Below are 26,532 nucleotides of genomic sequence, written 5' to 3'. Positions count from 1 at the left end.
TTTCGGTAAAGTTCAGTTTAGGACCTGCTCTCGAATCGCTTTGATTTTTGTTGTAGCAACTTGTATTCACCGCCCCCCATGCGACGGTACAATTTTATCAGGAGCAAGTCCATACTTCCTGAGAAAATAGTCTGAAAGATGCAAAAAGCCCCTATGACACCGTGGTCCAAAATGTGGCCTTCGTAATATTTTGTGCAAACTTAGTTTAAGTTCGAAGATAAGCCATATTGGTCCACTCCTTCAGGTAACTCCCCCAAAAAGTAAAAAAATTTAGGAAAAATTGTGTGCACGATAACTCTGGATGGGAGTGACCGATTTGGTCCATACTATACACATCCTAATATATTTACCACATATAGATCAGATTCGAATATTGACTGTATTTGTTTTGTTCTCTCCTTCGGCTACCTCCCACACAAACTTTTTGATAAATTCAATTTCTGCTCTCGAATCACTTTGATTTTTTGAAGAATCTTGCATTCTCTGCCTTAATTACGACAGTAAAAGTTTTTTTCAGGGGCAAGTCCATACTTCTTGAGAAAACAGACCGAAAGTTTAAAAAACCACTATGGCACCATATGTAGTGGCTGAAGAGCTCGAACCGAATACTGTGTTCGTCCACACTTTGAATATTGTAATATTTCTTCAAATATTAGATGAAATTCGAAGGTGGTGCTTATAGGTCTACTCCTTCTGGTACCTCCCCCACAAAAGTTCAGAAATATTCGCTAAAATGGTACTCTCGATTTCTCATAGACGTAGCAACCGATTTGGTCCAAACTTTGGATCTCTATATATTGTCGAAACTTAGTTTATGTTCAAATTTGGGCCATATCTGTCCAATCCTTTTGTTACTTCTCACACAAATGTTCAACATTTTTGTGTGGTTCGAGAATCCTTTGGACATTTTTACCGAAGGTTTTCCTAGTGGCCCGGTTTACAGCGATATTGTGTTTTTCGTAGGCTAGTGTGATAGAAAAGCCCAGTCTATCGATATCCCCGCAAATTTTTGAGCTTTAATCCTATCCAAACTTTTGTCGGTGCAATACAATTTTTTTTTTGTTGGGAAAAATTGTTTCAATCCACACAGGCTGAGGGTATATCTCTGTCGGCAAAGCCGACTGATACTTTTTTACTTGTTCATGACATTTAAATATTTTCATATTAAAATATTTCTAAAATACATCTAAATTCTCAATTACCTTCGCCTTTAACCTAAAATATTACAACATAGTTTACGCACATAAATATGTAGTTGTGCCATATATGTCTGTAGTATGTATGTTTGGAACCCTTAACTAAACTTTGGATTTGTCAAAGCAATTAAAATGTCAAAAATGCTTCGACAACACTGTCAATTGATTGTCTGACAAAAACGCACTAGACGCTGATAAATTGTTCGTGTTGTGTGCGCTTATTTGTTGGGTGATGTGCTTTCTTTTGCTGTCGCTGTCACTTGCTCTTCGCCTCTAAGCAATGTCAATTTATTTTACGCAATACCACCATGCACTAATAACCACTTTTTTGAGTTACAAAATACCAACATTAACAACAACCAACGACGACCACGGTTCACGGTTTTACCTTTACAAATACATACAAATATTTGTAACATGTATTGTTATTACACAGGATTACAAAAGGAGACATATAGGGAAGGATAAAGTTGTTCTAAAATATGGAGTTGGTACTTTGTAAACATGTGGTATTTTTTATCGAGCCATTTTAGTTGATGATTGTAGGATTTTATAGAACTTTCGAGCTGTAATGTTAGGAAGAAAGTCCTGGCTTGACGAAATAATTTTTTTCATTTTAATCAGGATCGAAAGATAGGCCTTCAAAACGATCTTCCATAAAAACTTAAATATAATTTAACCGAAATGTTTGAACGATTTTAAACTAAGTCTAAAACGATTTTCTGATATAGGATGTACATTTTGGAAGATATAGTACGACTTGAAAAGCGCAAATCGGTTACACAATTTGTTAGTTATCGTGCTCCGGCATTGTTTTTCAGTTTTGCCCAAAAATATACTTTGTTAACAGGACACAAATACACCCATTAAACAACCATTAAACCACACCTAATCGAACTTTGGTAGGGGAAGGTTTCCCAAGGTTTAGACTATCAGACCAACACCATCAGATACGCATTGCAACTAAATAAAGGAACTTTCTAAAGGTGTTTCTTGGTAAGAATAACTTTTAGAGATTTCGTTTAGTGTAAGTCTCCCTGAAATACCCACTATATGTTTCTAGATCAAACTTATTTCTTTCTATTGTAGAACAGTGTTTAATTCTCTGCAATGCCATTATCGTTGCCATCATCATATTTAACGCCGATGACAATATTACAATATTGAGGACGACAATGCGGTGGTTTGGTGTTATTGGTGTCGACGACGTCGATAATGTCACCCAACTGTGAAACAGCAGCGACACATTTGATACGAGATAATTGGGATGATAACGTTGGTTAACACCAAATGGCGGCAACAAAAACAAAATCGATTTCATTTTAAAAGATTGTCATTTTTTGTCTTTCACGCATAAAAAATAAACCATATATGAAATTTGCAAACATAAAAATGGAGAAAACGGCGACGGCGACAATGTAAATAGAAAAGCATGTTTTGAAATTTAGTTAGTATGGCATTTACATAATTTGGTTGTTTGATTGAAATGTAGCATTGCATAATACACTGGGCAAAGTGGATGACATTGTCTGTCATAGTCTTCTTTTTTAATAAACATACGGAGATATGTACAAGTGTTTCTTGTGTTTTTCCAGTTATGTGTGTACAGAATGTGACACTTTTGACCATATGCCCCGCTTAAAAGTTAGAGAAAAACTCTGGGAATTCCTTTATAAATATTAGAACGGACCAACAAAAATGAGAAGGAAGAAAAACACAAATGTGAATACGAAAAAGCCACAAACTAAAAAACATTTTTACATTTATAACACCACAATGGGGAAAGATGAAGTTGTCAGACAGCCATGAACTTCATATGATGACCAACAACTGAGAGATTTTTATAGACTATGTGAGTATGTAAGTAAATATATCGCTCATTTACTCAAATGACTAGAACAGCAAAGCACAATTCCTGGAAACTCTTTTGTGAACAGGTAGACAGCGTAAATGATGTATCAAAAATAAAAAAGTTTCTATCGAAAACTCATACACAAACCGAGATTATGGTGAATGATATGGGAAATAAGATGGAAACAATCGAGGACACGCTGGGGCTTTTGATGAATACATATTTCCCGCCGAGCACTGCAGTGCACGCAGAGGTGCCGAAAGTTAGGGAATATGTTACAGAGGAAGCACAAACAATTGATGAATCGATGGTAAAGGATGCCATCAAGAGTTTCAAACCTTTCAATGCTGCGGGACCGGATGAGATAATTCCGGCCTTACTCCAGAAAGAGATGGACTACATTGCGTCCAAACTATCTGGAATTTTTAACGCATGCTTAAAATTTGCATATAACCCTAAAGCCTTTCAGGAGGCGAGGGTAGTATTTATCCCCAAATCTGGGAAGGCAAGTTACGCAATTCCTAAGTCTTATCGTCCGATAAGCCTAACATCCTTCCTGCTTAAAACCATGGAACGAATAGTCGATACCATGATTAAGAGCAAGGTTCCAAACGATATGCTTAAATACAAACAACATGCATACGTTAAAGGTAGATTAGTGGAAACGGCATTACATGAGGTTGTACACCACATCGAGATCTCCTTTGACAGGAAGATGTATACACTAGCGGTATGCATTGATATCGAGGGTGCTTTCAATAACGTCAGCACCGAAACCCTTATCCAATCCTTTGATAAATTTCAGGTTAACCGGGCCCTTAGGGACTGGATAAGCCACATGCTAAGGAATAGATGGATAAGCTGCGGGCTGTTTGACGTAAAATTAAAGAACAAAGTTGGTCAGGGTACGCCGCAGTGGAGATTATATCCCCACTCCTATGGGTCACTGCCATAAATAGCCCATTAAGGACTTTAACCGATGAGGGATTTGACCCAGTCTGCTATGCAGACGACGTTATAATACTTCTGAGGGGTAAGAATCAAAACTTGCTATGCAGAAGAGCTGCATCAGCCCTAAAACTAGCGTACAACTGGGCTAGACCAAGAGGTCTTAACGTAAACCCGGAATAGACGGAAATATGTCTGTTCACTAGGAAAACAAAACTGGGACACTTTGAAGAACCAGTATTCATAAACAAGACAATAAATATTTCCAACAAAGTTAAATATTTGGGAGTAATCCTGGAAAGTAAACTTAAATGGAAAAACCATATTCAAGAGAGAGCTAACAAAGCTTATAGATGTTTGTCAACCTGTAGAAGGGCTATAGGCTCCAAGTGGGGTCTTAATCCTAAGATGACACACTGGCTATACAAAAGCGTACTTAGACCTATTCTAACATACGCTTCAGTAGTCTGGTGGACATCTATGGATAAAAAGTGTAATACTAAAATACTACCGAAAGTCCAACGAATGTGCTGTTTAAGTGTAAGCGGCGCAATGAGGACAACACCAACGAGGGCATTAGAAACTATTATATATATACACGCAATAGAAATCCAGATAAGGTATGAAGCGGCTGTCGCAGCTATCCGACTTAAAGCGATGGACGAGTGGATAAGTAAGGACCACGTAACATACCATAAAAACATTCTACGGGTAACAACGGGAGAGTCAATGGATAACATTGTATCGGACCGTATACCTGAAACAATTGTAGTCGCCTCATGCGAGGCATTAATTCCAGACAGAGACTCGTGGGTCGGCGGAACTCTAGCACAAATGCCGACAGGAAACTGTTGTTATACAGACGGCTCCATGCTGGGTGGGAGAACGGGACTGGGTCTTTTTATTGAAGAACCAGATACCGAAATATCTCTTCGTTTGCCGGATCATGATGTGGTCCATCAAGCGGAGATCCGAGCGATTACAGAGTGTCTGAACTGGCTTAATGCCAACACGAGACCAACTACTGTAAACGTCTTTACGGACAGTAAAACTGCAATCAAAGCAATAACATCCAAGACAGTAAAATCACAAACAGTCTTGGATTGTATAAACTCGATCAACAGCTATTCTCAACATGGCTCGGTGCGTACAATATGGGTACCGGAACATGCGGGGAATAGAGGTAACGATATAGCAAATTCTCTGGCAAAAATGGAAGGGAATTAGCAACAGTAAACGCAGAGAACGCAAAGCCACTAAGCGCGTCTCGGCTTGTCCACTTATCCCTATGGAATAGAGAGGACTTAGGGAAAACCGCAAAAATCCTATGGGGACACCCAAATGAGGAAAAAACCAAAAACCTATTACTGATAGGTAAGGCAGAGTTGAGTAGACTTACAGGTGTCCTTACAGGTCACCTGGGTTAACAAGCTCATCTGCTCAAAATTAATTGTGCAGACAACAGCGTATGCATGGCATGCGGAGAAGATGACGAAACATTGGAGCATTTTCTCTGCCTATTCCCCGCTTTCGCAATCATCAGATCCTAGTTTTTAGGGAACGACACAATACCAGATCTTAATCAGACGACCTGAAACAATTACGGGATTTTGTTAAGGGAACAGAATTCCTTAAATAAAATACAGTAGAGTCCCCTTCTTCAAAAAATCTAGTCTAGAGCGCGCAACAGGCCTACTTCATGGCTTAAGTGTATGTCCACCAGGGCATGTGGCGATTACTCGCCCCTCATTTCAACCTAACCTAGCCTAACCTGCTCAAAGTGTGACATAACTCAAAAAATGCGTTTAACGAGTTAGCAATTTCTATTTTTTCTACGACTTCTACTTTATCTTGTTTCAAATTTTCATGTCGATATCTCTAAAACTCAACGAGTTACAGGTTATTTACTAGGAGTTCGGCATAAAAGCACTAAAACACTTGAAATCAGAAATGTAGCACTGATATTTGGCTACCTCTACACAAAAGACGGTCCATATAGCTATTTTATTGTTTATATAGTAGTCTTTTTAAGTTGGGATGTCAATTTTCAATCGGCAACTTAAAACGCGTTTTTCTCGAAACTTTGTCACTCTTTGAGTAAATTAGCGATATGTACTTTTGGAAGAAATTCGTGTCAGACACATTGGACTCGATTTAGCCCAGTCCACATGTCTATCTAGTTGGTGCGTACGACAACTAATATTTGGTCCAAACATAGATCAAGATCGATGATGGGCTATGTCGATACCTTAACATTTGTTAAAAAAGTGCAGCTTACGGATATGTCTCTGACCGTTTTGAACATTTTTACAGCAGGAAGTCCTCCAAGCCCTTATTACAAGAAATAGCTGCATCAAAAATTTTCACATAGACAATATTTCGGTGCATACCTCATTGTTGTAAAAAACTATATATTTTTCAGTCACTAAATACTTCCTGAAAGAGACACAAAAATCAAAACTATGTAAATAATTTTGCGACAAAAAGGATTTCAGATGTGTAGCTGGATCACTTTTGACAGTGCTGACTGATTCTTTTTTACATGATTTGCAGCAATTTGAACTGCACTTTACTTTTACGTTGATGATTATAGCAGAAAGAACAAGGGATAAACAATTAAACGTCCCATCTTCTGGGGTATACCAATTGAGACTAGGTCTGAATAGACTTTTCACCATTTACATATATCACAATCAAAATGTTGATACTTCGGCCTGGAACAGGTTCATCCATTCTAACAACAAAACATAGCCAACAGTTCATACGATTAAAAATTCCCACCTGCAATTTGTTGGTATAAGTCCAAGCATTCATATAGCCCCCATAGAACGGTACCTCCCGATATTCCGTATTTTGGAGGCTTTAGCTTCATTATCCCACCAAAATGGCTGAAATTTGGTATTTAGTTATCGTTGGGTGTACAGAACTTTTCGGGGTTTTCTTCTCCAATTTTGGATGCCATGTTTTGTGATATCTTCTTCAACTTGGTCCTTCCATCGGAGTATTGGTCTTCCCTTTGGGCGTATACCGTCGAGTGGCTCGTATTCAAATGCCTTTTTGGCGGGGGCATCTTTATCCATCCTGCTGACATGGCCAAGCCAACGCAATCGTTGTAGTTCGATACTTTTTACCATATCGATGTCGGTCGGCTGGTATAGCTCGTGGTTCACCGTCAACGCATATTGGTCCATAAATCTTTCGAAGAATTTTTATCTCAAACACACCAAGTTCTGCCTCATCTGCTTTCGCAAGTACCCATGCTTCAGATCCATACATAAGTACGGGTAGTATCAGTGTCTGGTAGAGCGTAAGTTTTTTTTTTTACGAGAGGTGGTTTTACTTTTAATATATTATTCTTCTTTTTATTTCAAAACTGATGTTGTTCGTTTTATTTATGGCTGTGCCGAGGTAAATAAAGTCATTTACTACCTCAAAACTATATTTCTGAACATCAACAGTTCGTCCGAGTCTACTGGACGATACCATAAACTTTGTCTTATCGCCGTTGACTGCCAAACCCACTTTGGCAGACTCTTTTTCAATTTTCGCAAAGGTAACTGTTACGGATCGAGTTGATCGAACTATTATATCAATATCGTCTGCGTAGGCCAATAACATTATATCCTTATTGTATATAGTGCTATTTTTATCTCTATCGGTATATACATTCGATTCACGTATGACCTTTTCCAATAGAATGCTAAGTAGGTCACACGATAGGCTGTCACCTTGCCTGAAACCTCGTTTCGTTTCAAAAGGTTCCGAAAGGTTCTTTCCTACTTTAACAGCTGATCTTGTATTAGCCAATGCCATCCCGCATAATCGTATAAGTTTTGCAGGGATATCAAACTCAGACATGGCTTGAAACACCTTTGATCTAATTGGGCTGTCGAAGGCGGCCTTATAGCCGACGAACAGGTGGTATGTGTCGATCTGTCTTTCGTGGGTCTTCTCCAGTATTTGGCGCAGTGTGAAGATTTGGTCAATTGTCGATTTACCAGGTCTAAAACCGCATTGGTATGACCCAATAATGTTATTGACCATGGGTTTTAAACGTCCACACAGTACCCTCGACAGCACTTTGTATGCGATTGGGAGCAGACTTATGTCTCTGAAGTTTGTACACACCGTCTTGTCTACTTTCTTGTGTACGGGGCATAGGAGGCTGATGTTCCAATCGTTGGTTGTGCTCTCTTCCTGCCAAACGTCCGTAATTAACTGATGCATACTCCTTATCACCATTTCGCCACCGATCTTGAACAGTTCGGCAGGCAGCCCATCAGCTCCTACTGCTTTATTGTTTTTTAGCAGATCAATTGCTGTCATGACCTCGCTTTGGCTAGGTGGAAGACATTCAACGTCGTCGTTTGCGATTTGGTCTGGTGTATCTTCAACGCCGCCCATAATCGATACTAAGAGCTTTATGAAATGCTCCTTCCAGATCCTCAATACAGTATCTGTATCAATTACCAGATTCATGATCTTTGCAGAAGAATGTGCCAGTCTGGTGTTTTACACTCTGGTAAAATTTGCGGACTTCCTTCTGACTCCTGAACATCTCGAGTTTCTCACACTCACGTTTTTCTTGCTCTTTTTTTTTTCTTCTTCTCCCGATATTTTTCTTTCGCGCTTCGTGTTGCTACTGAGGGTTGCAGGGTTGCTCTGTATGCCGCGTTATTTTCTTCAGTAGCCTTTCGTCACTCCTGATCGTACCATAGATTTGTAGGTGGTGGTTTTTGGTACCCAAGCACAGATTCTTTGCCACCGCGCTTCCACATTATCGGGACAATCAGTTCCGTCTTCCAGCATGTGAGTCAGTTGAGCGGAATAGGCTTGTGCTATCTGTTGTGTTTGCAGCTTCTCGACATCCAGCTTCCGTCCTGTGTTAGATCGCACTTTTGCCGCAACATTAAGGCGAGTGCGTACCTTTGCTGCTACAAGGAAATGGTCCGAATCGATGTTCGCTTTTCGAATCGATCGGACATCTAGCACACTGGACGAGTGTCTTCCGTCTATCACAACATCATCAATCTGGTTTCTTGTTTTCCCATCTGGGGATATCCACGTGGCCTTGTGTATGTCGAGGTGTTGGAATCTGGTACTGTTCACTACCATGTTTTTTGCCGCTGCAAAATCGATCAGCCTCATTCCGTTGTCGGATGTTACCTCATGAAGGCTGAACATTCCGATCGTGGGACCAAAGATATTTTCTCTCCCAATTTTAGCCTTAAAATCTCCTAGAAAAATCTTAATGTCATGGCCAGGGCAGCGGTCATATACTCTCTCTAGGCGCTCGTAGAATATATCCTTGGTCTGTTCGGTCGGGGCATGGGCGCAGATGAGACTGATGTTAAAAAACTTTTCTTTTATTCGGATTGTGGCAATTCTCTCATCAACAGGAGTGAAGCTGGAGACGAGATTTTTAAGCCTCCTATTTACCATAAATCCAACACCTATCTCATGTTTCGCTTCATGGCAGCTATTATAAAGTGTGTAATCGTTTGTTATTTTTACGTCTGCCCGATTCCATCGCACTTCCTGTAAGGCAATAATATCAGCTTTGTACTTGCCAAGTATATCCGCCAGTGCGCAAGTTGCACCTGCTCTGTAGAGAGCCCTGAAATTCCAGGTGCAGATTAGCAGATCATGGTCCTTAAAACGTTTGCGGGCTTCATCAACTTTAGCGGGGGTTGTTTTTCTTCTTTTTCTTTGTTTTTTCATAATAGGCGGTGTTTTGGCGGGGTGAGTTACTAGCCCAACGCCCAACCCAAGTTTTTAACGTTCTTATGGGTGAACGCTCCGTGTGGAGTTATTTTTTCCTCTTTTTTTTCTCCCATCGGACGCCTCCCCAGGTGGTGGATAGGGGAATACTCATCAGATATGACGGGCACCGCAAAAATAAAATATGCAGGGCGAACCAAAAAAAAAAAAAGGAAAAGGCAGCGTCTGACCAAAGGATTGGCGGCAGCAAACAGCGTCTGTACTCCATTGGAGCGGCTGAAGATGTAGAAGGAAAACTATAAACCCTCCAGATGGCAAGGGGAAACCGCTGAAGTATCTCTCCCTCGAAAACCATACAATTATGAACAATAAAGAAAATACACGGCCCTTAGTCTCCGGCAACACAAGGGTGCTAAGAATCCCCGGAGGTAAAACAAAAATAAATCTTAATATCGGTACCTGGAATGTAAGAAGTCTCTACGAACCGGGAAAACTGGCTAATACAATAAACGAAATGAACCATTATAACATAGACATATTGGGTGTAAGCGAAACATGGTGGCCCGATAATGGTGATTTCACATCCAACAATATGAAGATATACCACTCTGGCAATCAGAATAACAACCACAGGAATGGAGTTGGAATTATAGTAAAAAACAATATTGCAAGTTCTGTAAAAGGATTTATACCAAAATCAGATAGAACAATGCTCCTTAAAATAGAAGCAAAACCAATGAATATAAATATAATACAAGTATACGCGCCAACTGCAGATAAAAGCGATGAGGAAATTGAAGCATTCTATGATGAGATCATATATTTATTGAAAACGACGAAATCCCACGAAATAAACATTATACAAGGCGACTTCAACGCAAAAGTTGGAGAAGAACCTGTATCAGGTGTAACAGGAAATTATGGACTTGGAAATCGAAATGAAAGAGGAGATAGACTCATTCAACTATGCCAAGAATATAAAATGAAAATAACGAACACATTTTCCTGTCTTCCAAAAAGAAGACTATATACTTGGAAATCTCCACAAGATCGGAAAGATAACATCGTGAGGAATCAAATAGATTATATAATCATAAATAAACGGTTTTTCTCTTGCATAAAGAAAACATCGACATATCCAGGAGCTGATGTACCATCCGATCATAATCTCTTAATGGCGAAAATGTGCTGCAAAATATCCCTATCAAAGAAAAAAAATTGGGCGAAAAAAATTTGCTGTTGAAAAACTGGATAACCACGATACACACACAATTGTGAAGCAACATATAAATCGTGAACTACACAATATTAACAGAGATGATGTAGAGAGCATTTGGTATTCTATCAAGCACTCATTAAAATTTATTGCCAGCAACAATCTAGGAAACTACAAAAAACCTAAAAATAAAGAATGGATGACGAACGACATACTCAAATTAATGGAAGAACGTCGAAAGTACAAACATACAAATTATGAATTATATTTTGAGCTTCATAGAGAAATACAATCGACAATACGCATTGCAAAAATTGAGCACTTAAATAGTCAATGTCAAGAAATTGAACGTCTCCAACAGCTTCACGATGACTTCAATTTACACAAAAGACTTAAGGAAGCCGCTGGAGTACGATTTAAGTCAATACCGAAAGTACTATATGTTAACAACAAAGCTGTCTTTGATACAAATGAAAAGAAAATAGTGTGGAGTGAATACATAAGACAGATATTTAATGACAATAACCGATCGGTCAACGTTCCAGCTAACCAACAATCGCTCACTGGGAACCCAATCACTAAATCTGAGGTGGAATGTGCAATAAAATTACTACGTAATAAAAAAAGCTGTGGACCAGACGAAATTCCCTCCGAATTGTTAAAATTAATAGATGACGAAAACCTACAGCTTTTGGTAGTGCTATTTAATTACATATATGACTCAGGCCGATATCCTCAAGACTGGCTGAAATCAACTTTCATCACAATTCCAAAGAAAAGCCACCCAAGACAATGTAGCAACTACAGACTTATAAGTTTAATGAGCCACGCTCTCAAAATTTTTCTAAGAATCATTCACTCCAGAATTTATAAAAAATGCGAAGAAGCCATGGGACTATCTCAATTTGGATTTAAAGAAGGCATGGGTACAAGAGAAGCCCTACTCTCTATCCAAGTGTTAATACAGAAATGCAGAAATGTACATAAAGATGTTTACCTATGTTTTGTGGATTACGAAAAAGCCTTCGACACCGTACAACATGACAAAATGGTGGAAATCCTCACATCTATTGGCATCCAAGGAAAAGAATTACAATGCATCAAGCAATTATATTGGAAACAAACAGCACAAGTCGACATTAATGGAGAACTGACAGAATGCATTGCAATATCGAAAGGAGTTAGACAGGGTTGTATATTGTCGCCATTATTATTCAATATCTATACCGAAAGAATTTTTGAAGAATCAATGTCCAACGCTCGTAAAGGCGTATATATTGGTGGAAAATTCGTCAACAATATCAGATATGCAGATGATACCACTTTAATTGCGAGTAGTGTATCAGAACTACAATTTCTTTTGAGTCGGCTAAATTCCTATAGCGAAAAGTATGGGTTAAAGATTAATATATCAAAAACTAAATATATGGTGATAACCAGGTCTAGAAACCAAAGTACAACCGAAATATATATAAATAATACACATATCGATAAAGTACAGAACTTTAAATATCTTGGCGTCAAAATAAATGAAAACTGGGACAACTCGAAAGAAATACGATGCAGAATTGAAATGGCAAGAGATGCATTTTTCAAATACAAAAATATTTTATGTAGTCATGACATAAATATGGAAACAAAAATACGATTTATTAAAACTTATGTTTGATCGGTTCTGCTGTACGGCTCAGAAGTATGGACACTAAAAACCGCTGAAATAAAGAAATTGGAAGCCTTTGAAATGTGGATCTACCGTCGTATCCTAAAAATTCCATGGACACATCTAACACCAAATTCTGTGGTTCTTTCAAGGGTTAACCGTCAACGGGAACTCATTGGAACAATTAAAAGAAGAAAAACATCATATCTTGGACATGTAATGAGGAACGCAAAATACAAACTGCTCCAAACCATAATCACTGGAACAATAGAAGGGAAGCCATCCAGAGGACGGAAAGAAATATCATGGATTGACAATATTCTTAAATGGACCGGCATTGGAAATATCTCAACCCTACTGACTGAAGCCAGAAATAGAGACGCCTTTATGGAGATCATGGAAAATATATGAACATACCTTAAAATTTTTAACAGATAATTATATATAATTGTATTGGTCGCTTATATTCGGAGATCGAATATGCAAATAAAGAAGAAGATGGGTGAACGCGCGGCACATGTAAGTTTACTACCTTCAACGGATGTTAAAGGCAGCTCCCCAGGTGACACCACAGGGAGGTCAGTGTCCAATTGAGATGAAAGAGGGACCAAGATAAATCCTGGACTTTGCCATGTTAAAGCCGGTCATGACGGTTGCTTGGTATCATTAATCCCCTACGTCACCCAATTTGTTTGATAACTTAGCTAAAATATTCAAAATATCAAAAATAGGGAAGTGCCGTTATATGGGGGCCCGGAAAATCATGTCGAAAAAATTATATTATTGTAACCAAAAACTAACATGAATGCAAATTTCAAAAAAAAATCTCGAACAGTCCTTAAAACCACCACGTAAACAAACAGTTGTGAACATTGGTGAGGAGGGTACGGGAAGGAGTTGTCTGTCATAGTCCATATTTAAAATTGATTTAAGTTTGGGGGAAATATTACTGGTCCAATGTCTGTCACACCTTTCGATTGTTATTCTATCCACCAGCTATTTTAGTTTCTCACCGTAGGATTTTTTGAGTTTTCGGACTATTAATTCAGCATGTTCAATATACGATTGAACCTTTATTTCATTACTCTATAAATATTTTGAATTTTAATATCATTTTTCATTTTCTTTATATTTGCGACTTAGGTCAATTCGCAGTACAGCGGACAGCAGCTGATCTGCATTATTGACATTAATTCATTACTCTCTTTGTTCTAAAATTGTTCTACATTGTAATTTTAATTTCGCACACTGTTTGTTTCTCCATTCCATTCTCGCTAATCATATCAACATACAAACATACATACCAATGTACCACCATAGGCATGAATGTTGTTGTTGTTGACATTCTTTCTCATCGTCTTGTTTTACCCTTCCAAATAGAAGAAAAAAACCTGACCTTCTCATTCGTTTGAACAGTGCGATAGACAACGAAACAAACAGTTGTGAAGTTAAAGAGTTTCTAAAGTTTCTTGAAATTAAAACCCATAAATGTGAATTAACTTTAATTTAATAATTTGAAAAACAACATCTTGAAGTGTTAAACGCCTTAAACAAAACTTTGTAAACATTATTAAATACAACATATATTGGTGAAGTGAATTTGAATAAAAACCAATTAAAGAAAAAATCAACAAATCTTTTATTGACAAACAACACATAATAAGAAGAAAGAAACGTAGTGGGTAATTAAACAAGCAAAAAAAAAACAAGAAGCAATGAAAATCAAATGGACAAAAAAAAGAAAACAAACATACGTAAAATAATTGAACAAGAATTATATGAAAATCAAATTTATCAAACCCCCCCATCCTTCATCTAAACATTTGGTCCCCACGAGCCGAATCGTGTTAAATATAAAACCGTGCATTATTCTAAAGTGTGCCAGTGACATTCCGTGGAAAAAAAAAAAAAGAAACAAGACTTCACAAAAACAACAAAACTTAAATAGGGCAAGCAAATGCATAAATTTCCTATTATCTTTGCCTCATATTGACCTTAAAAAGAACAACATTAACTCATCTTAAAAGTGTGCAAATTTTGACTTTTCAAATTGTTTTCTTCAGAAAAAGAAAAAAAAATCACCGCTATTCTAACGGACTCAAATTCTGATGTTCAAATTGTAACCTTGAACATAGCCAACGACTTCATTTCTTTCTTTTTTTCAGACCTCAAATATTGCAAACAAAATCCGGAGAGAACGACATAATCATAAGCAAGTAAATAAGAATAGAAAAGCAGTAAGTACATTAACCCTTATTTACATTCTGGTATGTACTAGCAAAGAGAGAGAGAGACTTATACATAGGACTTTAAATATCTGAGTACGCGTAGGGTTGCCATCTCACATTGTTTTGCACATTTTTGGGAAAATGCAGTAGATGAAAATAATAATAAATATACGGGCATCATTTTAGACTTTGTACGCGGCTAATCAAAATATAATAATTAACTTGGAAATTTGACATCGAGTTACGCCGATATTTTTGTTATTTTTTGATTAACCACCATAAACAACACATCATTCTCAAACAACTTTGCAGTGCATTTATACTATATGTTATTTCTTTCTACCTGTGAACCATCTGCGTCATAAGCACCATCTGGAAATTATGTACCTGATTTGGAAATAATTCTCGTCTTTCTTTGCGTATTGTTTTTGTCGCCTATTTTTCGTCATTTTTGGACCTTTCTTTATTGACTCGAAGTTAAATATTTCTACTATACATAAAGCAAATTGGACAGGTTTATATAGTTGCCGAAGCGATTTGTTTCGTTTGGTAGTTTGGACAATTTTTAAGATTTGGTCGGATTTATCGACGTTACAATTTTATAAGCAAAGAATACCAATAAAATCATCAACGTTGGAAGAAAAATTTAACGTCCTGCATTCTCATCTCTAAACCACTGTTCCTTTTGATAATTTTTTCTCAAAATTCATAATTATACAACATTCTGGAGCTGTTTTTCTCGCTGTAAATGATAACGTGACATTTCTGAATCGTTTTTTTGGTTGACTTCTTTGAAATAAAAGCACGAATCTTCTTAAAGTTCGTATTTGTGTACGAAATTTGCCGATAAACTAAATATCGCAATTCAAATTGGATCTCTGTTGAAAATCTCGAGGTTATATTTTGACTTTTTAGAAATTGGTATATCTTGGTTGAATCTTTCGTTGCTATCTTTGGACTTTTTCTTGTGGAATTCGTGACCTTTACAAAAATTTTCTTGCAACTTTTTGCTAAAGTAAAACATTTTTCTAAACATGGACATCACAAGGAAATTCACCAACGCATACAACGACCTGATCGATTTCAACGAATCGCAGGTTGGCGCCGCCGGAGAGGATAATGTGCATTGTTTGCAAGCACTTCGAGTTCATCTGGATAGCATCTGGACACAAGTAAAACGATGCTACGAAGATTGTCGGGACCACGATGCCAAGGAAGGAGAAGCACCTGTTGACCTTATAAAACTTAGATCACATTACAGAACGGCTATTTCGGTATACAAATCCACGTTAGGAATAATAAATTCAGAAATAGATGCCCTTACCAATAAGGCAACAGAACCACTTGAAACGACTGTACAGGACAATTCCGTACGTCGTTCAATAAAGCTTCCCCCATGCGATACCGATGTTTTCTATGGTAGCTACAAGACGTGGCCGACATTTAGAGACCTTTTTTCGGCTATTCATGTGGAAAATTCGGGGATTAGCAGGGTTGAAAAATTATATCATTTGAAACAGAAAACGAGCGGTGAAGCTAGGGACATTATAGCGCATATTCCACTCACTCATGACGGCTTTGACCTAGCGTGGAAAAATCTAACCGACCGGTATGACAATAAGCGCATGCAAGTGAATGAGCAGTTGAAGACTTTGTTCAGTCTACCTGCGGTAACTGTTGATTCGAGCTCATCACTAAAGTCATTGCAAAGGTCTGTAAATGGTTGTTTGGAAACATTAAAGACTTTGGACATTGACATTGCAACATGGGACCCAATTCTCATTTATCTATGTTCACAAAAGATACCACGAACCTATCTGCAGGACTTTGAAAATACATTAAGCGATAGTTCAACAATTCCAAAATGGAAAGAATTCGACAAGTTCCTTACACAACGATTCAAGACTTTAGAATCTGTTGGAAACATTCAACCTTCGACCTCTCAATCAGCTCAACTTAATAAGGAAAATCACAGATCTCAAAAGGATAAGAGAATCAACTCATTTCAAACGAATGTTGACCATAATTCAATGAATAACTTGACATCAGCTTCCAACAGGCATTCAAAATCAATTAATATCAAATGCCAATATTGCCAAAAACCTCATCTGTTAAGAAACTGTCCCAAATTTCTCATTAAAAATATAAATGATCGTATTCATGTCGTCAAAGTGACAAATACATGTTACAATTGCCTCCTAACTGACCACGGAGTTAGCGAGTGCAAAAGTAAATTCAATTGTAGACATTGCAACCTTAGGCATCACACACTCTTGCACAAAGGAAATGAACCACAAACTCCTTTTGAAACACCGCTTGACGTGCGACCTAGCACAAGTACTCAAGCCTTAACAACAACTTTACAGTCCACACCTAATATCGAACCCAAAAATCTCACTTCACTTGCTCTTCGCGATGAGAACAGACCTCAGTCGAAATCCGAAGAGACCTTGCTTTTCACGGCTTTAGTGGAAGTTGAATCGAACGGTCAAAGATTCGAAGCCCGCGCAATCATCGATTCCGGCTCGCAATCGACCTTCATTTCTGAGAAATTGAAAAATAGACTTCGACTTCCAACCAAACGTAACCTAGTACATGTCTCAGGTCTCAACCCAGCTATGATGAAAACTTCGACTCAAGCTTGTATTTTCACCATACGCTCGCGGTTAGACCCTGAATTCAAACTTGACGTTTGGGCCCCGGTTCTGAAAACTTTGTCATTCAGCTTACCACCCCGAAATTTGGATATAGACAACTATGATGACCTAGATCATCCGCTTGCAGATCCATACTTTCACAAAAGCAGACCAGTTGACATCCTCATTGGTCTCGACATTTGTTCAAATATCTTCGACTTTGCGGTTCCGATGCGTTCACATGGTTCCCTATTGACTCAAAAAACTGTGTTTGGGTGGATTGTGGGAGGACCTGTAGAGCGGTCGACCCAGTCACCTAGCCATGTCTCACTATTCAACGCCGTTGCTCTTGATAATCTGCTGACACAATTTTGGGAGGTGGAGGAAACGCCAAGTGAGACTTTGCGCTCTAAAGAAGACATTTTCTGTGAAAACCTCTACAAATCCACGACTTCTAGAACAGCCTCCGGTAGATATGTGGTAAATTTACCCTTCAAAACCGAGGAAAACATTGGACATTCTAGGAACATAGCAATGGCCCAATACCTTCGCATGGAGAAAATACTTAGTTCAAAACCAGATGTCAAGGATTTATACGATAAAACTATCATGGAGTACCTGGACTTGGGGCACATGAAGAAAATTTCGAAAGAAGACATCAATAATGGACCTAATTATTACCTCCCACATCATGCGGTAATAAAACCAGACCGTGTGACCACCAAACTCAGAGTGGTTTTTAACGCCTCATCTCCCTCTGATAACAAAAAGAGCCTGAATGACATTTTGTTCCCAGGACCAATTCTTCAACAGGACCTTATACTCCAGACTTTAAAATGGAGGTTTTACAAATTTGTGTATAATGCCGACATTACGAAAATGTATCGGCAGATTTTAGTCCACCCAACACAAACAAAATATCAAAGAATTCTATTTCGGACATCACCTAAAGGGCCAATTGAAGACTTCGAACTTCTCACAGTGACATTTGGAGTTAATTGCGCCCCTTTCCTGGCAATCAGGACTTTGCTTCAGTTAGCTGAAGACATCAAGGACACATATCCTTTGGCTTCTCAGACATTAAAAAACAACATGTATGTGGATGATGTCCTGGCAGGAGGACATACTGTGGAAGAAGCAATTACTTCAAGAAATCAATTGAATACAGCATTGACCTCAGCGGGATTTGAATTAAGAAAATGGGCTTCAAATAATCCCACTATAATCAATGACCTCCCACCTGAACAACTTTTATCGGATGATTGTTTACACCTTTCAGAAAATGTTGTAACAAAGACGTTGGGTATCAAATGGAACATTAGAAGTGATTCTTTTTCGTTTCCTCAACCCGATATTAAGCTTAAATCATCCTTTACAAAAAGGGAAGTCCTTTCCGTAATAGCGCGGTTTTTTGACCCGTGCGGATGGTTAGCGCCTATTATCATTGTTGCCAAGCTCATTATGCAGCAGATATGGCTTGATAAGGGTGGCTGGGATGATGGACTTAGACCTCTAACATCACTTGCGTGGGAAAATTTTCTGAGAAATTGTCCAGACATTCAACATCAGAGCATCCCACGTTGGATAGAATATACTCCGTCATGCAAAATCGACATTCACGGCTTCTGTGATTCTTCGGAGAAAGCGTACGCTGCGACCTTATTTATTCGACTCGAAGAAGTTGACATCATACATACCCATCTACTAGTTGCCAAAACCCGTGTTGCTCCAGTAAAGAAAATTTCCCTGCCTCGTTTGGAGCTTTGCGGCGCTGTTTTGCTGGCAAAATTAGCTTCTTCAACTATACCAAATCTCAATCTCCCGCCACATGACATATACTTTTGGACAGATTCGACAATCGTCCTAGCCTGGCTTCGAAAACCACCATGTGCATGGAACACATTCGTCGGGAATCGAGTGTCTGACATTATGGATAAGGTAGGAACATCAAATTGGCGTCACGTGGACTCATCACACAATCCAGCTGACATAGCAACTAGAGGATGTTCGTCTAAGGACCTTCAAAACAATCCTTTGTGGTGGCATGGACCTTCATGGCTTCAAGGCACAAAGAATTGCTGGCCTCAATCTCAACAAGTCGCAGATACCTTGTTGGAACAAAAACCAATAAAATCGTTAGCAGTCCCTTCGATTAAGGACCTCATAAAGTCTGATCCCTTAATAAACTTTTCGACCTTATCAAAAGCATATCGTTCTTTCGCATATGTCGCCAGAACTATACGAATCATCCATAGAATCGGACCTCAACCGAACAAACCCATTGATGATGTTCTGCCAGAGGAAGTAAATATTGGCAAATCAAAGGCAATATTACTTACTCAGTCCCACTACCCAGCAAAATTTGAAGGAAGGGGTTCCATGCGATGACGTGATTTCATGGCATCTTTTGCATTGGTTCAAACGAAGTCGTGAAAGATCCGATCTTTTCATTAGCATTTGAACCAATGCAAAGGAAGTAGTGAAAGATCCGATATTTTCATCACCATTTGAACCCATGCAAAGGAAGTCGTGAAAGATCCGATCTTTTCATCAGCATTTGAACCCATTCCGTAGATCCAATATAGATGAATTTTGTGTTTTTATTTATACACATTTTTCGAAATATATAAAATTAATTATTTACAATAGGCTTGATGATGTCGGAGACTCGAAATCACAAATAAATTCCCGTCGTAATGATAATGTCATTGCAAAGGGTTGGTGAAAATGACATGCTAAAGCATTGGTGGAAATGACATGCCAAAGCATTGGTGAAAATGACATGTCAAAGCATTGGTGTAAATGACATGCTTTGGATCCAAAAATAAATAGCATCTTTTGGGGTCCACGCTCATATAAAATTCATCGATGAAGATGCTAAAAAGATGACATGCCAGATCACTTGCACCCATGATTGAATGGCATCTTTGGCATCGAACATTTTGCTGGGTATTTCTCAGTAGAATATCGTCTACTAGCCGAAAGGAAAAAGCTACCTCCTGGCAGTCCACTTCTTCCTTTCAATCCTTACATTGACGATAAAGGAATCATGAGAGCAAACGGACGACTTTCAAATTCTCCAATGTTAACACATAATGAAAGACATCCAATTTTGCTACCCCATCATGCCAAACTTTCACGTTTATTGATAGAACACACGCACAAACTCACACTACATGGAGGAAACCAGTTAATGATACGTATCTTACGATCTGAATACTGGATTTTCAGACTAAAACCTCTTGTAAAAATGGTCGTAAATCGATGTAAACCCTGCATCCTATATAAAAAACATACACAAAATCAAATAATGTCGTCTTTGCCTCCAGAGCGTACCCAGTTCACTAGACCTTTTTTGAACACTGGAGTTGACTTTGCAGGACCCTTTAGCATAAGAAACTTTACAGGACGTGCATGCCTCATCACAAAGGGCTATGCCTGTATATTCGTATGTTTCTCAACCAAAGCCGTGCATTTGGAAGTCACAAGTGACCTTAGCACACAAGCATTCCTAGCTGCCTTTACGCGGTTTATAGGACGACGTGGCTGTCCTGCAAAAATTTTCTCTGACAATGGGACCAATTTTACCGGTGCAGCGGAACTGCTCAAAAAAGACCGATTAGAGTTGTTCCGCCAGATTAAAAATGACCTTACCCATCAGTACTCCTACCAAAATCTAAATTGGACATTCATTCCTCCAGGAGCCCCACATATGGGGGGACTTTGGGAGGCAGGCGTAAAGTCATTCAAAATGCACCTAAAGAAAATGGTACCTAATATGACATTTACGTTCGAGGAATTCTCCACAATACTGACACGTATCGAGTCCTGCCTTAATTCTAGGCCGCTATGTCCAAATAGTGACGACCCAAACGACCTTTCACCGCTCACGCCTGGACATTTCCTCATCGGTTCGCCTTTGCTAACTCCAGCTGAGCCCGACATATCCGAAGAAAGCATAACAATCGCCAATCGTTGGAAACGTTTAAAAATTCTTTCTCAAATGTTATGTCAACGGTGGAAGAATGAATATTTAAAAGAACTACACCGTCGCTATAAATGGAAAAGACAGCAAAATAATGTTCAACTCAATGACCTAGTTATAATTATGGACGACAGAACACCTCAAAATGAGTGGAAGTTAGGACGAATCATTAAACTATGTCCAGGATCAGACCAAAACATCCGAGTAGTTGACCTTAGGACCTCGAACGGAGTTATTCGACGACCAATAACTAAGCTTATCCCACTCCTCTCTGAATAATCCTTTGACATTCCATTATCACTTCATATATCCTAAAATACAAACCAAACTTAATAACAATTGTTTTTTGCAGATATGGCTCCAAAAATACAGGCTCGCAAAAGCTATTATCGGCGACGACCTTGGATTCGTTCTTGTGGCTTATGCATGGAAGATCATGCGATAAAAACATGTGAAGAATTTCTAAAACTCACTCCTGACGAGCGGTACGAGGTCGCATGTCGTCATTTTTATTGCTTAAACTGTTTGGCGTGTTCTCACAACCGGCCAAATTGCACAGCCAAAGCTCGATGCCACATTTGTGACGGCAGACATCATTTTTTGCTACACGCCGCTTCCCAAATGATGAATTCACGTTCACCACCACTTTCGAAACCAGCACCCAAACGATCTGTATCTGTACCACCACAGCGACGACAGCCATCCGACAATCGATCTACGTCATCAGAACGACTTCAACACCATCAACGACCATCACGAGCACGGTCACAATCATCTTCAAAGCCACAACAATCATCAAGAGCACGATCTCCATCGAATGCTAGATCTCAACATCGACAGCAAGCAACAAGAGGACGATCCCCATCATCAGACAAAATTCAACAACAGCCAAAACTTCGCTCAACATCGTACTCTAAACAACAACGACAACATGCACCAGCACGATCCTCATCGACGGCCAGACCTCACAACCAAGCAAAACAACGAGCTCCTTCAGCATCGCCATCGAGACCAACTACATCCAAGGCAGCTTCAAGATCGATATTAAACGACCGCGATTTCGTAATGCAACCAAGACAATATGTGCCCATTGCTTGGTCCCACGTCTTTATACCAACGGCACAAATACGCATTGCCATACCAGACCAAGTGGGTGTATGGCACATTTGTAGAGCCAGCATAAACTTTAATTCCCCAGTCTCCCGAATCGCAGTCAGTTTGCAGTCTAAACTGAATCTGGAGACCTATATGCAACATGATGCCCGATTTGCTAGGCTGTTTATCTCAAATAGATTCTCACGAAAGAAATGGACACGGGAGATAGATGCTATGTTGACCAATGACCTACCCAAAAAACCTTATGCAAGTCCTATCAAAGAGAATCCCGCAATTGACTTTCCAGATGACAGCATCGCCGATCCCAATCCTCAGTGCAACTCAGTAATTGCAATAGAATTGGGAGCAAACTTGTACAAGGAGATCTTTCGCAATGGTTGTATCGAAACAGACGTGTCTGGTGTCTTTGCACAACCAACAGCCCTTGGCTATGTCTTCGTGGGTGCTATCGAACACAAGCAATGAATCACCACGACGGGGCGGCATGTTCAATATACGATTGAACCTTTATTTCATTACTCTATAAATATTTTGAATTTTAATATCATTTTTCATTTTCTTTATATTTGCGACTTAGGTCAATTCGCAGTACAGCGGACAGCAGCTGATCTGCATTATTGACATTAATTCATTACTCTCTTTGTTCTAAAATTGTTCTACATTGTAATTTTAATTTCGCACACTGTTTGTTTCTCCATTCCATTCTCGCTAATCATATCAACATACAAACATACATACCAATGTACCACCATAGGCATGAATGTTGTTGTTGTTGACATTCTTTCTCATCGTCTTGTTTTACCCTTCCAAATAGAAGAAAAAAACCTGACCTTCTCATTCGTTTGAACAGTGCGATAGACAACGAAACAAACAGTTGTGAAGTTAAAGAGTTTCTAAAGTTTCTTGAAATTAAAACCCATAAATGTGAATTAACTTTAATTTAATAATTTGAAAAACAACATCTTGAAGTGTTAAACGCCTTAAACAAAACTTTGTAAACATTATTAAATACAACATATATTGGTGAAGTGAATTTGAATAAAAACCAATTAAAGAAAAAATCAACAAATCTTTTATTGACAAACAACACATAATAAGAAGAAAGAAACGTAGTGGGTAATTAAACAAGCAAAAAAAAAACAAGAAGCAATGAAAATCAAATGGACAAAAAAAAGAAAACAAACATACGTAAAATAATTGAACAAGAATTATATGAAAATCAAATTTATCAAACCCCCCCATCCTTCATCTAAACACAGCACGTACAGTGAGTGTCAAAAATATTCGGTTTTTACCAATAATAACACCTCAGTAGTTTAGAAGTCCATAACCAATAAACAAAAAACCAAATTCATATTAAAATGTTGGTCCTGTGGCTATTAAAATATAACATAGTTCCACGGCAATCCTATAAGCTAGAATAACAACGAAGGGTTTGTCAAAAATATTCGGTTTTTGTAACTTTTGTTAAATATATACCCAAAAAAGGTAAATATCGACCTTTTTCTGAAATTTCAGTATACATTTTAATAATTGCGAACAAAATGATTGTTCCTGTGTGTAAAAATATTATACCAAATTTTAGCGCTATGGAAAAACGTCATCTTAGAAAAGAGAAAACTGTTTTTATTTCATTATAAAAAAGGCAGAAATAAAAGGAAATTTTGTTTATTTTTTAAAATACAGTTAAATATAGTTAAAATCATGTGCAAAAGTCACGAAAATATAGAAATAATAGATTTAGTGAAACACATAAGCCACCTAAAACCAATGACTGGAGGGAAGGAAATCGCCCTTAATATTCTTGGAATTGGTCAACGAGTCCTAAATGTCTCTAAGAAGATAAAAAATATGCACTTACAGTCCAAAAAGCTTCTCATAGCCTTGTAACACATCATAAGTCATTGGAAAATGCATAGGTACGTTGAACAAAATTCCTGTTTTTTTATTCTGAACGTTTATTCAAAGAAATGTAGGAAATGACTCAAAATTTTCAAGCGAAAAGCAATATTACTATGAGAGAAAATCCGCAGTTCAAGAGGCAGTGCATTCCAACCTCGCGCTACCCTGACCAAAAAAGACCTAAGCGTAATAATTTTTACAAATTCTGGGAATAAAAATGTGAGGGCTCCTGGAGGATTGTGAAAAAGAGAACATATTTCTTAACGAACGAGGAGAACCCATTTTAATATCATTATAGAATAAGAATAAACAACGATATTGGACAAACCTGTTCAAAGAATATCCGAGAAATTGGGTGTCATTGAGCTTAATATACAAATTATTCACTTTCCGCATAAGAAGTAGCGGGCATTTTGCTAGCTTTTGTATATTAAGAAACGGACCCAGCTTGAAAATGCATTATACAAATGCAATTGCAATTCGACTGTAATGTATTTGTTGCAATATTTAGAGAATTAATTGTTCCAAAATGTTTGTTCAGATTCCTTTTGATAAATGTAGGAAACAAATTTTTCCCGGGTTCGGAGTGGAGTTATTTTTCGACTCTGACTCCGAATCCAGTAAAATTGCTCGACTTCGAAGCTCTGGGGCGGACAGAAACACAGATTTCATCCTAAAATACATGGGATCCAAAACTATGCTTCATAGTGCTCCATTTTTAAAGTTGAGGGTATAAAAACTTTCATTAAACGCTGACCGTAAACTGTTTATTACTATTTCGTTTGAATTAAAAGAACTAGTCCGCACGCTGTTGGCGACGACTTCTATCCTGCATATATTTGCTACTGTATCACACAAACAACAACAAGTATGGTTCATTGGAATAGTTGTTGCTCTTACGACTTTAATAGTAGTATGGCAGTGCAGTGCCATACACTTCCGTTTCCTGTTTGTTCGAGATTAGTAACATTTTGTTTGCAAAACAGAAGTACAGAGGAAAACAGCGGCAACAGCAACAACGACTACAACAGCAAAAAGTGTAAACATAACAACACTACATAACTGAAAGCTGCATAGTCTTGCTTCGTATGAAGGTTCATGCAATGTTGCTATTTTCGTTTTAAGTTCCTGTTGAATTTGGAAGCTTCTTTTAACAAACCGAATTTCAAAGCGGTTTCCTTCACCCGAGTTCTTCCTTGGCTGGCTTAGTTAATAATACGTTTCACATTAAATATTTTGTGTGTTGGATTTGTGACAATGTTGTTTGGCAAAAATAGGTTAGAGAATAAAAATGCTTCTGGCCACTAGAAATGTAAACAGACAAGTAGGCAGTATTAGTGGCATACTATGTCCACATATGATTCCATTTAACTTTCTAAGAGTTTTAAAGTTTTATTACTACAACTTTGTTTTAATGGTATAGCCTCATTTCTTTCATCATTTGCATTTACATGTGAGTGACTTTGGTTTGTAGGACTGTTTGGAATGTTTGAGTCATTGCTGCAGCAATTTTTGAACAAGTTCTTGTGTTGATCGGACTAACTACTTTGCATTTTTGTGAACTGTTATTTTGCAGAAATAAGTACCAATATCACTATCAACGTCAGTGTCATCTTCATCATCGTTAACATGATTGTTGTAGCTGTTGCATTGGCTTTCCAGTTACAGTTTTTTGTTAGTGACATCGTTTTCGTCCTTTGTTAATGGTATTAACAAAGTTTTCTATTGACTTTTCAATAACGTTTTCTTTAAGCACTAGTTAACCGAGGAAAATTTGTAGTTTGATCAAATTTTCTTTTTTAAAAGGAACATTGTTAATTTTTAAGAACTTTTGTAATGTTGTGTTTTTTTTTATATTTTGGGTAATTGATTAGAATTTTTGCTTGTTAAATATTTAAAATATTGATTGGTTATTTTTTAAAAACTGTATACCTAATGACCATAATTAGAAACTTTGTAAGCGGATTACAGTTGTTGATGACAAAGCATTTGAAATTTTATAAAATTGATTTTCATGATGAAGCCATACTTTTACTTGAATATATTCTAAATATAAGAAGGAGTATTTAATG

At 38.0% G+C, this 26,532-nt stretch overlaps 1 protein-coding gene across 1 annotated transcript; it reads left to right on the top strand.

Moving 5' to 3' along the window:
- Positions 1-13,769: 13,769 nt before the first annotated feature.
- Positions 13,770-23,717, top strand: LOC141393393 (uncharacterized). Its single transcript, XM_073966389.1, has 3 exons — positions 13,770-14,275; positions 14,759-14,830; positions 21,795-23,717. The coding sequence occupies exon 3, from the start codon at positions 21,797-21,799 to the stop codon at positions 23,021-23,023; it is 1,227 nt and encodes a 408-aa protein (XP_073822490.1). The 5' UTR covers positions 13,770-14,275; positions 14,759-14,830; positions 21,795-21,796; the 3' UTR covers positions 23,024-23,717.
- The last annotated feature ends 2,815 nt before the right edge of the window (positions 23,718-26,532 follow it).

This window comes from Musca autumnalis, unplaced genomic scaffold, assembly GCF_047663935.1.
Source record: "Musca autumnalis isolate F117 unplaced genomic scaffold, ASM4766393v1 scaffold_2, whole genome shotgun sequence".
Classification (NCBI taxonomy): domain Eukaryota; kingdom Metazoa; phylum Arthropoda; class Insecta; order Diptera; family Muscidae; genus Musca; species Musca autumnalis.
Note: the sequence above shows the minus strand (reverse complement) of the source record. Positions and strands in the feature narration are given on the sequence as shown.